The 13,260-nt window shown below is 42.6% G+C and overlaps 1 protein-coding gene across 1 annotated transcript in view; it reads left to right on the top strand.

Annotated features, from left to right (window-relative positions):
- The window catches only part of USP40 (ubiquitin specific peptidase 40), a 64,902-nt gene extending 52,572 nt beyond the window's left edge, over positions 1 to 12,330 (top strand). The window contains 6 exon segments of the mRNA XM_043505765.1: positions 1,106 to 1,224; positions 1,682 to 1,747; positions 2,011 to 2,221; positions 4,161 to 4,256; positions 5,230 to 5,324; positions 11,004 to 12,330. Coding sequence (XP_043361700.1) covers positions 1,106 to 1,224; positions 1,682 to 1,747; positions 2,011 to 2,221; positions 4,161 to 4,256; positions 5,230 to 5,324; positions 11,004 to 11,112 — 696 coding nt within the window. The 3' untranslated portion in view covers positions 11,113 to 12,330.
- The last annotated feature ends 930 nt before the right edge of the window (positions 12,331 to 13,260 follow it).

Below are 13,260 nucleotides of genomic sequence, written 5' to 3'. Positions count from 1 at the left end.
TATGGCATTTGCTCATATGCCATGTTCAGTGGTAAGTACCAACAGGCAATATGAGCATGTAGCTCAGACATTTTCCTAGTATCTGTTTCCTGCAATTGCCATTCTACCTTTTACATGTTCCCAGCTGCTAGCGTCATACTGCACTTCATCTGAACTTTGCCTTTTATGGTTTGCAGGCCTACTTTTATCTTGTTATTGTAAAAGTGATAAATAAGAGAAACACACACCTCTACAAACACTATCCAAAGAACCACTTTCCATTTCTACATTGTTCCTGTATTAGTTTTTTGTTTTATATATTGAATTTAATGATTCAATAAATGCTTTTGGTGCTAAGAAGGCCTGGTTATGTCATTTTGGAAGATGTGGATTTGGCCCTGTTGAGTGGAATGCATTTTAGTAATTATTCCTGATGCCTTAGCAATTGTAGCAAACTTTTGGACAAGAAAACATAACTAATTGAATAGATTTTTATAAATTCCACTGCAAAGGGCACATTATTCACCCAACTGGCTGTTCCATTTTCACTGCATGGGGAAGGATTACTATCTTCTTAACTGTGCTCCATATTACATGTCACTTTTAGGTTAGACTGGAACAGCTTGTTTCAGCCAAACACTTTTTGTATGGCTGACTAATATGAAAGGCCATGTTGAACATTTACATCCTTTATGCACATCAAAGAAATCAACTCGTAATGGAAACAGCAGTGTGCATTTGATATACCTTTTGCAGAGGAGTAGGGAAAGCTTACTCGGCATCTGGCTGGAGTGATCATGTCTCATCTCATTCACTTTTAAAACCAAAATATAAACGAGTCTGTAAGTGTTTTCAAAGAATCTCAGAAACTGTATGTTAAACTGAGGAATGTTGGGGTGGGAGTTCACTCAGATTTGTTTTGGGGCTGAAAAGGAAATCCGCCCCTTGTAGTCCACACCAGACAGTAGTTAAGTGGACAATAGAGTAGAAGTAGATCTGTGTAAATTCATTCTCTATATTTCTAATTGCTTAAGTACGCACAGAGGATCAGTCAAATGGGTTACATTGTGTGGCATTACTACATCTTGGCAACTAAAATTATTGAAGAGATGTTTGGTTTTTTCAGGCCATGACCTTGCCATTCTTCCAGGAGTTCAGTGTCCCATCACCCGAGTTTCTCAGAGCCTGGACACTGGAAAGTAAGCGCCCAGGCAAGCTTTTACGAAACAACCAGCAACAGCTCAAGTAGGTTTCTAATTGAACACTCAACCTTCAGTCTGTTGCAACGCTACATGACTGGATTGTGAGATGGATTGGTGGAGAAATATACCAGTTCAGTCAGTATTAACAGAAAAGCCATTCCTGGTAATTTCAATGTTGTGAGTTGAGTAACTGTTATAAATTAGATGTTTTTCATCTGGAATATCATGTTTTTGTTTTTGTTTTTTTAATCAGGCTAAGTTTATTGGTTATGCTAACTTTTTCTTTAGAATTTTTGAAATGCAGTATGCACCTGATTGGATTTTTTTTTCCCTCGTGTTGCTTTCAAACAGGCTATGACTTTAGTTTCCAACTCAACATAAGATAGTTTTGCCAGCACTTTAAACTGTAACTTGTCAAATTATAACACATGATTTTTAAATATTAAAAAAACAAAACCAAGATGTAATCTTAATAAAACTCATTTGTCTTTCTTTATTAGTGAATATAAACTGGGAGGCAGAACAGAAATCTGTATCGAGCCTTTACAGAAGGAAGAAAATCTGGGGTAAGTACTACAAATTCCTATTAGTATTTTATTGATGTACATTACTAGATGAGACTTAATCTAGCAGTTCTTAATTTAAAACTTTGTCAGGATTCCAGCCAGTGCTTTGTTCTAGGATATTTCACACACAGATTATTTTACTTCTTATTTCCCAGCAGAACTATTCCTTAGAAGGAGAAGAACTGATCAGGAATGTGCATGGCTCCTGGACGCTTGATTCACAAGAACTTTGTTACCCCTTATTTTATTTTTTCTGATCACAGCCCCAGTGACTTGCTGCTTCGGGTGCAGATGGGCATACCTGGGGAGAGGGATTACTACCACTCTGTGGATTTGGTGTGGGATATCTCCAAAGAATGCACAGCATGGGCACTGAGGCATAAACTTGCTGCTCACTATTCTCTCCCTGTGGAGAAAATCGAAATTGCAAAATACTTCCCTGAGAAGTTTGAGTGGATGACAATCTCCAGCTGGGTAAGATCTGAAATGATAGAGGAACTAACTTGGGATCATTAGGTACTCCAGTTAAAAGATAGGAAACAAAGGGTAGGAATAAATTATGAGAATGGAGAGAAGTAAACAGTGATGTCCCCCAGGGGTCTCTACTGGGACCAGTACTGTTCGACATATTCATAAATGATCTGGAAAAAGGGATAAACAGTGAGGTAGCAAAATTTGCAGGTGATACAAAGTTACTCAAGATAGTTAAGTCCAAAGCTGACTGCAAAGAGTTACAAAGGGATCTCACAAAACTGGGTGACTGGGCAACACAATGGCAGATAGAAAAGGAGTACTTGTGGCATCTTAGAGACTAACAAATTTATTTGAGCATAAGCTTTCGTGAGCTACAGCTAAGGTGTGTCTAAGGTGCCACAAGTACTCCTTTTCTTTTTGCGAATACAGACTAACATGGCTGCTACTCTGAAACAATGGCAGATGAAATTCAGTAGTGACAAATGCAAAGTAATGCACATTGCAAAGTATAATCCCAACTACATATACAAAATGATGGAGTCTAAATTAGCTGTTACCCGTCACGAAAGAGATATTGGAGTCATTGTGGATAGTTCTCCTGAAAACATCTGCTCAATGTGCAATGAAAAAGTTAACAGAATGTAGGGAATCATTAGGAAAGGGATAGATAAGAAGACAGGAAAATATCATATTGCTTCTATATAAATCCATGGTATGCCCACCTCTTGAAGACTGTGGGCAGATTTGGTCAGTCCATCTCAAAAAAGATATATTGGATTTGGAAAGGGTACAGAAACTGGCAACAGAAACGATTAGGGGTATGGAACGGCTTCCGTATTAGGAGAGATTAATAAGACTGGTTGCAGAGTGGCAGCTGTATTAGTCTGTATCTGCAAAAAGAACAGGAGTACTTGTGGCACGTTAGAGACTAACAAATTTATTAGAGCATAAGCTTTCATTGGCTACAGCCCATTTCATCGGATGCATAGAATGGAACATATAATAATAATATATATATTATTAATAATATATATATATATATATATAATTATAAGAATATAAACATACAGAGAAGGTGGAAGTTGCCATACAAATTGTAAGAGGCTAATTAATTAAGATGAGCTATTATCAGCAGGAGAAAAAAACTTTTGTAGTGATAATCAAGATGGCCCATTTAGACAGTTGACAAGAAGGTGTGAGGATACTTAACATGGGAAAATAGATTCAATATATTGAACTTCCACCTTCTCTGTATTTGTATATATATAATCTTCTTACTATATGTTCCATTCTGTGCATCCAGTGAAGTGGGCTGTAGCCCACAAAAGCTTATGCTCTAATAAATTTTAGTCTCTAAGGTGCCACAAGTACTCCTGGTTTTTTTGTAGTTAACTGATTATAAATGCAGTATAATCTAGATCTCCTTTGTTAGAGGGATGTGGGAAATTTAAAGTATGTATATGGAGAAGAGGAAGGATAAGTGGGAAACATCATGGTGAATGAGGGTACGGGGACCTCTGGAGGAAAACTTGTTGACATAGGTACATACGCAATTCTAAGAATAAATAAAACTCTTCAGTTGCTGAAGAGCAGCTGCCCCCAGGAGTTTTATACCTGAGAAGATTCAGGGGGTAGCCATGTTAGTTTGGATCTGTAAAAGCGGCAGAGAGTCCTTTGGCACCTTATAGACTAACAGACGTATTGGAGCATGAGCTTTCGTGGGTGAATACCCACTTCGTTGTATGACATGCAACCGACAAAGTGGGTATTCACCCACAAAAGCTCATGCTGCAATACATCTGTTAGTCTATAAGGTGCCACAGGACTCTTTGCCACTCATACCTTTAGAAGATGAAACCAACAAAAATCAGCTTAAGAATCTCTGAAATCTCTAGGTTTAGGGTATGTGAACACTTTTTGATACTTTGGCTTTATTCAGACCCAGCAAATTTCAAAGAGGAAACGGAAGAAAAAACAGGAGAGTTTGCAGTCAGCACCCTTTCACCTGAAAGATGGAGACATTATCGGTGTAAAGGTAAACTTAAGAATTAACACAGTTGTGAAAAAACTGGGATTTAACAGCCAGTTGTATTAATGAACAAGCACATAGTTTCAACAGTAATAATATTCACTGTGTCCTGATTTCTGCCTCATTCTTCTGTATTCCTTTGCATGGGTATGACAGAGACTGCATATAAACATCTGTCAAAACTTTGTGTGAGAGTGGGGACAGGGCACTGTTCCTGTTGCTGCCTCTCCTAATGCTCTTTATCAGCCTAATGGAAGAGTGCAGAGGGTATTGTGGGGATCTCACCACTCTATTATTTCAGATTCAGTAACCCAAGTGGTTTGGTGCAAAGATTGTAAGTTTTAAAAAAATGTTCAATCAAATGAACTGTATTAAACTACTAAGAGGCTGATATAATATATTATGAGAACTAAAAACAATAAACTAATGCACTCAATACAATAGTTGGAGAACACTTCAATCTCTCCGATTGCAGACCTGAGGGTGGCTATCCTTCAACAAAAAAAACTTCAAAAACAGACTCCAACGAGAGACTGCTGAATTGGAATTAATTTGGCAAACTGGATACAATTAACTTAGGCTTAAATAGAGACTGGGAATGGATGAGTCATTACACAAAGTAAAACTATTTCCCCATGTTTTTTCTCCCCCCCACCCCACCCCCCACTGTTTCTCAGATATTCTTGTTAACTGCTGGAAATAGCCTACCTTGCTTGTCACCATGAAAGGTTTTCCTTCCCCCCTCCCCCTGCTGCTGGTGATGGCTCATCTTAAGTGATCACTCTCCTTACAGTGTGTATGATAAACCCATTGTTTCATGTTCTCTGTGTGTGTATATCAATCTCCCCTCTGTATTTTCCGCCAAATGCATCCGATGAAGTGAGCTGTAGCTCACAAAAGCTGATGCTCAAATAAATTTGTTAGTCTCTAAGGTGCCACAAGTACTCCTTTTCTTTTTGTCAATACTTTCTGGCAACAGAATCTCCTACTTGAGGATGGTAAGGACTTCAGTACTGTGAGAGATGATATTGGAAAGGAGACGCAGAGGCAGTTTGCAATGGAAAAAAAGAAAAGGTATTTATTACAGTATTTTTGTGTTCTCAGATATGCAAAGGGGTTTACCAGCTTTCACAGATTTTTAGTGCTGTGATACTTTGTCTGAGGCAGAAGATGTAACTAAGGATAGTCAACGCCTAGTAACAGTAGTCAGTCCTGACAGGACCAAAGGAGGTACTTTTATTCAATGCAATTCAAAAACTTCTTGTTTTTAATACTATGTCTGCACCATGAACCCATTCAACATGTGGGGCTTCAGTTCTTCTTCGAGTGATGGTCCCTATTGTATTCCACTGAGGGTAATGTGCATGTGCCCAGAGCTTTTCAAAGTAGTAGTGTCTGTTGGTCAGTGCATGCGCCTCTGCATTGCCCCATGCATTCACTTGAGGTGATAAAGGGAAGGGTGAACCAACCGCATCTTTAGTTTCTTTTCACTACCACATGGTCCAAGTTGGAGCTTCAGCTGTCTTCTCGTCCTTGGTGACACATTTTCCAAATTTTTCTCGAAAAAATGTTTCTATTCTTTATGTAGTCAGGATTTTGTTGTTTTATGTAGTAGTTTTCTTATTTTTGAAAGTCTTCAAGTCTCCAGACTCAGAACATCGCCTTGGTAGTTCCCTGCCAAAAAATTCCCTGCCTCCAGCAACCCCGCCTCTGGGTACTGGAGTATGACAAAGAGGCCAGGATTCCTGCCCTTCTTTGTTCTCCCCCAATGATGAACACCAGCGCTGTCTGTAGTGCTTGAGGGAAGACCACAGAATGTTCAGGTATAGCATCTGTCTCTCCTTCCCTGCCCATACACAGGAAGGCAGAGCCCTCCACCTTAAGAGGTACCTCCTGGAGGTCACTATCAGGCCACAGTCAGACCCTGGCCGGGAAATCCCCCCTCCCCTCCATACATCACCCTGAACACTCCAAGAGTACACCTCCTGCCACGGAACCCCAGACTGGCTCCACCAGTACCAGTGCTATGCACCCACGCCACAGCCAAGCCATGAATCATGGACACATGCACATAAACATGGCAGTAGCTCTTTCTCCAGGTCTAAGAAAGATGCTCTGCTGTCCATGAGCTCCAGCCAAGAAGGGGCACCATGCTCCAAGACCCACAAGAGTGACAAAAGCCTGCATTGCTCGCCAGATCCGCCAGTCCTGGTTATGGACCAGCACACACGGGCACCAGCTCCACCGGCATCCAGAGAATTCCTGTCTTGGAACCAGTGAATCTTATTGGCCTTGGTTCCGTCCATCGATCAGGTGCGGTTGACTCCAAGGAGACTCGCAACCACTCCCGGGCCTCATGAACTGTTGACAATGAGAAAAATGCACTCTCTGCGTGCCCCAGTATTCTCTCCTCCTAAGAGCGGCCCATCTCCGTACACAATATTCCACCTTTTGGCTGTGTTCATATGACACTCTTGGGTCCGTCCACACCACCATTGATGCAGGACTCCAATTCCTCCATGGAGTCTGAGGGCCCAGATATTACATATGGCCTGCCACTTCCATAACGAAGACATGACTTTCAGAAGGTCCCATGGCACCATGGCAATACCCTCCCTTACCTTAATCCAGGAGCCTCTGGTATCTCTGGACTACACAGCTGTAACAGTATGGCCAAAATCAACCAGGCTGGCCATATTGGCGCTCGTGGCCCTAATATTTGCCTTCAGAACTGTCCCGTGCAATATGGGAGGACTCTCCTGTATCACCAACCTGTCCTTCGCCAAGTAGATGCTCAGAACCAGGATTAGATGATGCCCCCGATCAGCCGTACTGGAGGATCCAGAGGAATGTCACTCAACATCCCTGGATGAGACTGTGTTGTCAATCTCCCCCTCTCCCTCAGACAACTGCCATCAATTTCAAGAGCCTACTACATAGGATAACTCATGCCTTTGAAATACCGTGGGAAGAGATGCAGGACAAGCAGTGCAACCTATTAGATATTTTTCATACTTCAGTACTGGCCAGAGTAGCCCTACTGATCAGTGAGGACATTCTGCAGCCTGCACCCTCTGTGTGGCAGATCCTGGCCATGTGTGCCTCCAACTGCGAAAGGGGCGGACAAAAGGTACTATGTCCCACCCAAAGAGTCCAAGTTCCTGTTCTCTCTTCCTCTGCCCAACTCCCTGGTGATTCAGGCTGCTATGCAGCTTGCTATACAACAGCACCCACGCTCCACCCCAACTGACCAAGAGGGCAAGAGACTGGACCTTCTCTTCAGCCAGCCTCCAGTTCTGGATCTCGAATCTTCTGGTGCTAATGGCCATATACGACTTCTTACACTATGGACAGATGGTAAAATTCACAGATAAGCTACCAGGATCGTTTTGAATTCCAAGCTAGTCTAGAGCAGGGGTCTGAAACTCAATTTACCTTGAGCCAGTGCCAGTCCTCAAATCCTCTCAGTAGGCTAATAATGTCATTCATGCTGCCCAGAACCCGCCCCCCAAAACTCCACCCCCCAACCTGCCTACGGCTCTGGGAGGGAGTTTGGGTGGGGGAGGAAAGTCACAGAATCCATGACTTCTGCGATCTCTGTGAAAGAATCGCAGGCTCAGTCATGAGGAGGGAATCCTGTTTACACTCCTCAGGTGGGCTTCAGCAGAGGAATGGGGGCAGTGGGGCGGGGCCTCAGGTGGAAGGGGCAGGCAGGGCCGGGGACTAGCTTCCCTGAGCCCACAGTTCACCTGCTGCCCATGCCATTTTGACTTATAACTGCCCCACAAGTCTTCACAAAGATTTTTCTCTACAGTAGCGGGTCACCTCCGGCAACAAGGAGTCCTTGTTTTCCTGTACCTAGATGACTGGCTGCTGGTGTCACAGTCCAGAAAAGAAGCTCAGGAATTGACATCCCAACTTGTTTTACTCTTCCCTAAGAATAAGCATCAATGTAGAAAAATCGACTTTGTGCTCTATACAATTCCTAGAATTCATAGGAGCGTGCATCAATGCGGCCTCCACACATGCCTACATGCCAAAAGACAGGTTCCAGTGCTTACTGGACCTGATCATCTTTGGTGACTTCAGTCCTTCTGTCTCAGCCAGAACTTGCCTTTCCCTCCTCGCTAACATTGTAGCGTGTACGTAGATCACACCCTTTGCTCATCTATACCTCCGCTATCTACAACTCTGGCTACAATCTACTCTCCAATGTGCCCATCCATGGACATTCCTCTCACATTCCACCGGAAGTCATCTCTTCCCTTTAGTTGTGGACAAATCCACTCCAGGTTTGCTCCGGGATACCTTTCCTCCTGTCTTCACCGAGTGTTTACAATTATAATGGATGCATCATTCGAGGGTTGGGGCATCCATATGGGAGATCGCATGACACAAGGCACTTGGATTGGCCGAGAAGCCAGGATGCACATCAACATCCTCAAACTACGAGCAGTATGCAAGGCATGCGACATATTCTTAACAGCTGTCTGTTCTCATCATGTCCTGGCCGTGTCGGACAACACCACTGCAGTTTACTACATAAACAAGCAAGGTGGCACACAGTCCCCAGCACTGTATGCAGAAGTGGTACACCTCTGGAAATGGTGCATGTCATATCATATACTCCTGGCTGCAGCCTACCTTGCAGGAACCCAGAATGTGATTGCCAATGCCCTCAGCAGAAACTTTGCAACCAACCGCAAATGGATGCTGCACAATGCAGTAGTCATGGATGTTTTCGGCTGCTGGGGAACTCTGACCAGAGACTCTTTGCATCTCACACCAACACCAGTTGCTCCAGGGGAGGTCTTGGTACCCACTTGTATAGGGAACACACTGATCATTGACTAGTTGGACTGGAACAACAGTCTTCCCTCCGCTGCCACTCCTACCACTCATTTTTCGCCAACTCCGACGGGAGAGGGCGACGGTCATCCTGCTTGCCCCATATTGGCCTTGCCAGTTCTGGTTCCCTCTTCTTCTCTGCATGTCAAAGCATCCCACGTTTCCACTACCAGTGTTCCCCAAGTTCCCCATTCAACACAATGGCAAACTCAGACACCCTGATCCAAGGGCACTCCACCTGACAGCTTGGTGTTTTGGATGGATGCCTCTGCTAGCACAAGACTACTTGCCAACAGTCTGATATCCTCTCCAATAACAGAAAGGATCGCCTTGTGGAGTCCTATCAGGCCAAGTGGGCTCATTTCGTTGCCTGGGCCCAATATAGAGGTCATGCCCCTGAAGTCGTGGGCATCCCTGTGCTATTGAACTACCTTCTGTCTCTAAAGGCCTCAGGGCTTGCCCTCAGCACCATCAAAGTGCACGTAGTAATCATTAGTGTCTTCCAGCCTCCTGTGGAAAGGCATTCCATCTTCACCCACTCCTTGATTGCCAGATTTTGGAAGCCCTCCTCTCCCCCCCCCCCCTTTGAACCTCTGGGCTCTGGTGTCTTTCTCTTCTCTCTAAGAAAGTAACTTTCCTAGTTGCGATTATTTCTGCAAGGAGGGTTGGTGAACTGGGGCTATGATGGCAGATCCCTTGTTCACCACATTCCATAAGAACAAGGTCTCCTTATGCACCTACATCCCAAGTTTCTACCAAAGGTGGTTTCCTGCTTCCACCTCAATCAACCTATACACCTACCCACTTCTTTCCCAAACAGCATACTTCAGATGAGGAATGGCAGCTTCATTCCCTCAATTTCGGTAGGGCTCGGGCCTTTTACCTACAAAGGACAAAACCATTCCAGAAGTCTCCCAGATTGTTTGTTTCTGGAGCAGAGAGAACTAAAGGGCAGGCCATCTCCATCCAGAGAACCTTGAAGTGAGTCTCAGGATTCATTTCGCTCTGCTATCAACTATCAGGATAGTCCCCACGGGGTGAATCCGGGCCCGTTACACAATAGCACAGGCATCATCATCCTCAGCTACGCTCCATGACGTACCCCTTGTGGACCTATGTAAGGCAACCAGGTGGAGTTCGGTACACATCTTTTCTTTTCATTATTCGCTAGTGCATGATTCTGTGATGGACACCTTGTTCGATGCAGCGGTCCTCCACTTCCTGATTCCATCCTCTTCCTGGCACCCTCCTTGAAACTAGGTACTGCTTGTTAATCACCCTCTGTGGAATACAATAGGGGCCATCTCTTGAAGAAGAAGGGGAGATTTCTTACCTGTAACTGGAGGTTCTTCAAGATGTGTGGCCCTTAGCTGTATTCCAATCCCAGCCTCCTTCCCCTCTGCTGTGGATATGGTACGTGGAGAAGGAACTAAAGATGCGGTAGGTCTGCCCCATCCTTTATCGTCTCGGGCAAAATCACGAGGCAATGCAGGGGCGTGTGCACAGACCAACAGACATTACCGCTTTGAAAAAATCCAGTTCCAGGTGCATGGCGTATGTGCATTACCCTCAGTGGAATACAGATAGGGACCACGCATCTTGACAAATCTCGTATTACATGTAAGTAACCTTCCCTTCTCCCCTAGCTTTCATTTTGTGTGACCATTCTGATTTTGTAGCATGTTTCACCCACTTTGCACAGGCTGACTCCCAAGATACAGAGCAATGGAAAAATCGGCCCTTTGTTCATCTGTGGCATGCTTAAATACCCAATTAGCAAGTGTCAGAGTACAATGTCATCTTTGCCAAAGTAGTAATCAGGTTCCAAATTGATTTACAGCTTCCTAGAAGTACACTATTAGCACTACAGCTGAATGCTAATATCACCGTGTGATTTTCTTATAGCCGACAAGCGCAGCGTTTACAGAACGATGTTTTCTCTGAGGGGAAGGTAGCTACTAAGCATCATAAACCGGAAGTGGCTCTTTCCATCAATGTGGGAATCTTCAGATAGCATTGGACAGGTGACTCGTTGAGTGACCCTTGCCAATGATGTACTGACTTAGAATGGAGTACCTCAACTGGACCGGCAGAGGGATGCTCTTCTCAGAAGTGTCCTGAGTCTCTGCTGAGACAACTGGCTATAGGATTCAGGACAGCTCTGGATTTCCTGTAATCTATATTGGTGAAGTGCTTTAGCATTCCTTTATCAATGTGGAACTCACTCTCAGGCTAGATAAATGCACTTTATCAATGAGAAAATGGATGACTATATTACATAATCTTTCAGTAACTATTTTGTAATAATCATATATGTATTTTTCTCTGACATTGCTATCCTATACCATCACTACAAAACTATTTTTTCCTGCAGGCATGTAACTTCTAAAAGGAATTGACTCTTTTGACTTCTGAAATCTTAGGTTTTGTTCACATGCCTGGTTGATAAATGAGCTTTGATAATTTAAATCAAAATGGGGTTCATGCTCCCCCCTCTCTCTCTGCAGCCATTTTGTTGATAAATATTTTTTCTGCAGCACTAGTAATTCTAGCAGCAGCCCAACAGCAAACTGCTAATAGTTTTCCATCTGAGCCCTGCAGAGGTGACTGATTTAAACAGTGTATGTGACACTTCAGTACTTGCCTCCTCTGTTATGTTAAATTTTTCCATTGTGCAGCAAGTCCAAACTCTACTCCTTGCCATGTAATGAAGCTCTCTGTTAATCAGGAACATGAGCAGAAACTGATTTCAGCATTTCCTTAATCTCTAGAACAAATACACTAAACTGGCCAAAGTAAGAAGCAAATGGATTCAAAACCTACAAAACTCTGGAGAGCTGTGTCTGTAAAATAGAAATATATTGTCACTGTGCTGGTTTTCTTCTCTAGATGCCTCATCCTTTTTCATTATAGACTAAGTTATTAAAAAGTTGAGGAGAGAAGGAGAGTATTTGATGGAATACTGAATTTTTTTTTTTTTTTACTCAGGAAAAGGTTATTGTGTTTAAATTAAATGGACCTTTGTAATTTTGCTTGACTGACTTGATAGCCCTCAATAGGTTTAAAAAAAAAAGGGCAGAAAAATGTTTCCCCTCTGGGTGTTGTACAGCTGGTTGTACATCCCCAATAATAAAAGGGGTATGTATAACCGAAACAGGATACATGTTGCTTCTAATACCAGCTAAACACTGTGCTATCCAAGGCTGTTATGGTAAATAAAACATTTACTGCATTATTGTAAGTAGTTCTTGCTCAATGATGAGACTACACTTTTCTACCACTGTGTGTGGTAACTGGGATCATTACAGTTAATACATTAATTCGCAGTATCTTTATGTAAAATATTTTTCAGTGCTTACAATTACTAAACTCTTTTTTTATATGTTCCCTTAAAGTACATGTATCATAATTTCATTTGCCGTCAGGTTCAATGGTTTCTTCATTTGGTGTTGATACATTGAATTAACCAAACACTGGAGCATATATCGTTTGTAATAAACTGTACTTTTTAAACATATCTTAGATGATAGGCTGAGAATAGCATATATAAATTAAAAATAACCACATATCCTTAACTGAGCTACAATGAAGTGTTCATCACATGTTACAAGTTTGCCTCTCTCTGTTAGAAGGCTGGGAAAATTAATTATCTGATCAGATACATTACAAAACCTTGCACTCATGGCTGGAAAACCCCCTGTAAACTATTGAAAGGAAGTGTTCAAACAGTTTCTGAAAAAGAAAGTTAAATGTTTTCATTATAATTCAGCTACTGCTGCCAAAGTGACTGGATACAGTACCTGTATTGATTTAGAGTATGCTACTAAATCTTGTATTGTTTATTTTGTAAGTATAGTAATCTTAGTAGTAGAAGACCTCATTATGGTGACTATTAAAACTTTGGGACAGAAGTGGGAAAATCCTGCTGTTAAGGTGAGCAGAATTCTTCTGTTTTGGACAGAGTTTGAGTAACTGAGTCCCCTGCCTTCAGGCTCTGATTCAGCCAAACACTTCAGCATATGCTTATCTTTCAGCATGTGAACAGTCCTGACTCACTGTGGCTGCATATGTGCTTTAAATTAAGTAGGTGCTTAAGTCCTTTCTTGAATTGGGGCATTAGTCGGGGGGGGGAAGGGGATATTTTAATCTTAAATAAAGAGTA

The sequence above is a fragment of the Dermochelys coriacea genome, chromosome 11, assembly GCF_009764565.3.
Source record: "Dermochelys coriacea isolate rDerCor1 chromosome 11, rDerCor1.pri.v4, whole genome shotgun sequence".
NCBI lineage: Eukaryota > Metazoa > Chordata > Testudines > Dermochelyidae > Dermochelys > Dermochelys coriacea.
The sequence above is the reverse complement of the archived record's forward strand: the minus strand, read 5'-3'. Positions and strand labels throughout refer to the sequence as shown.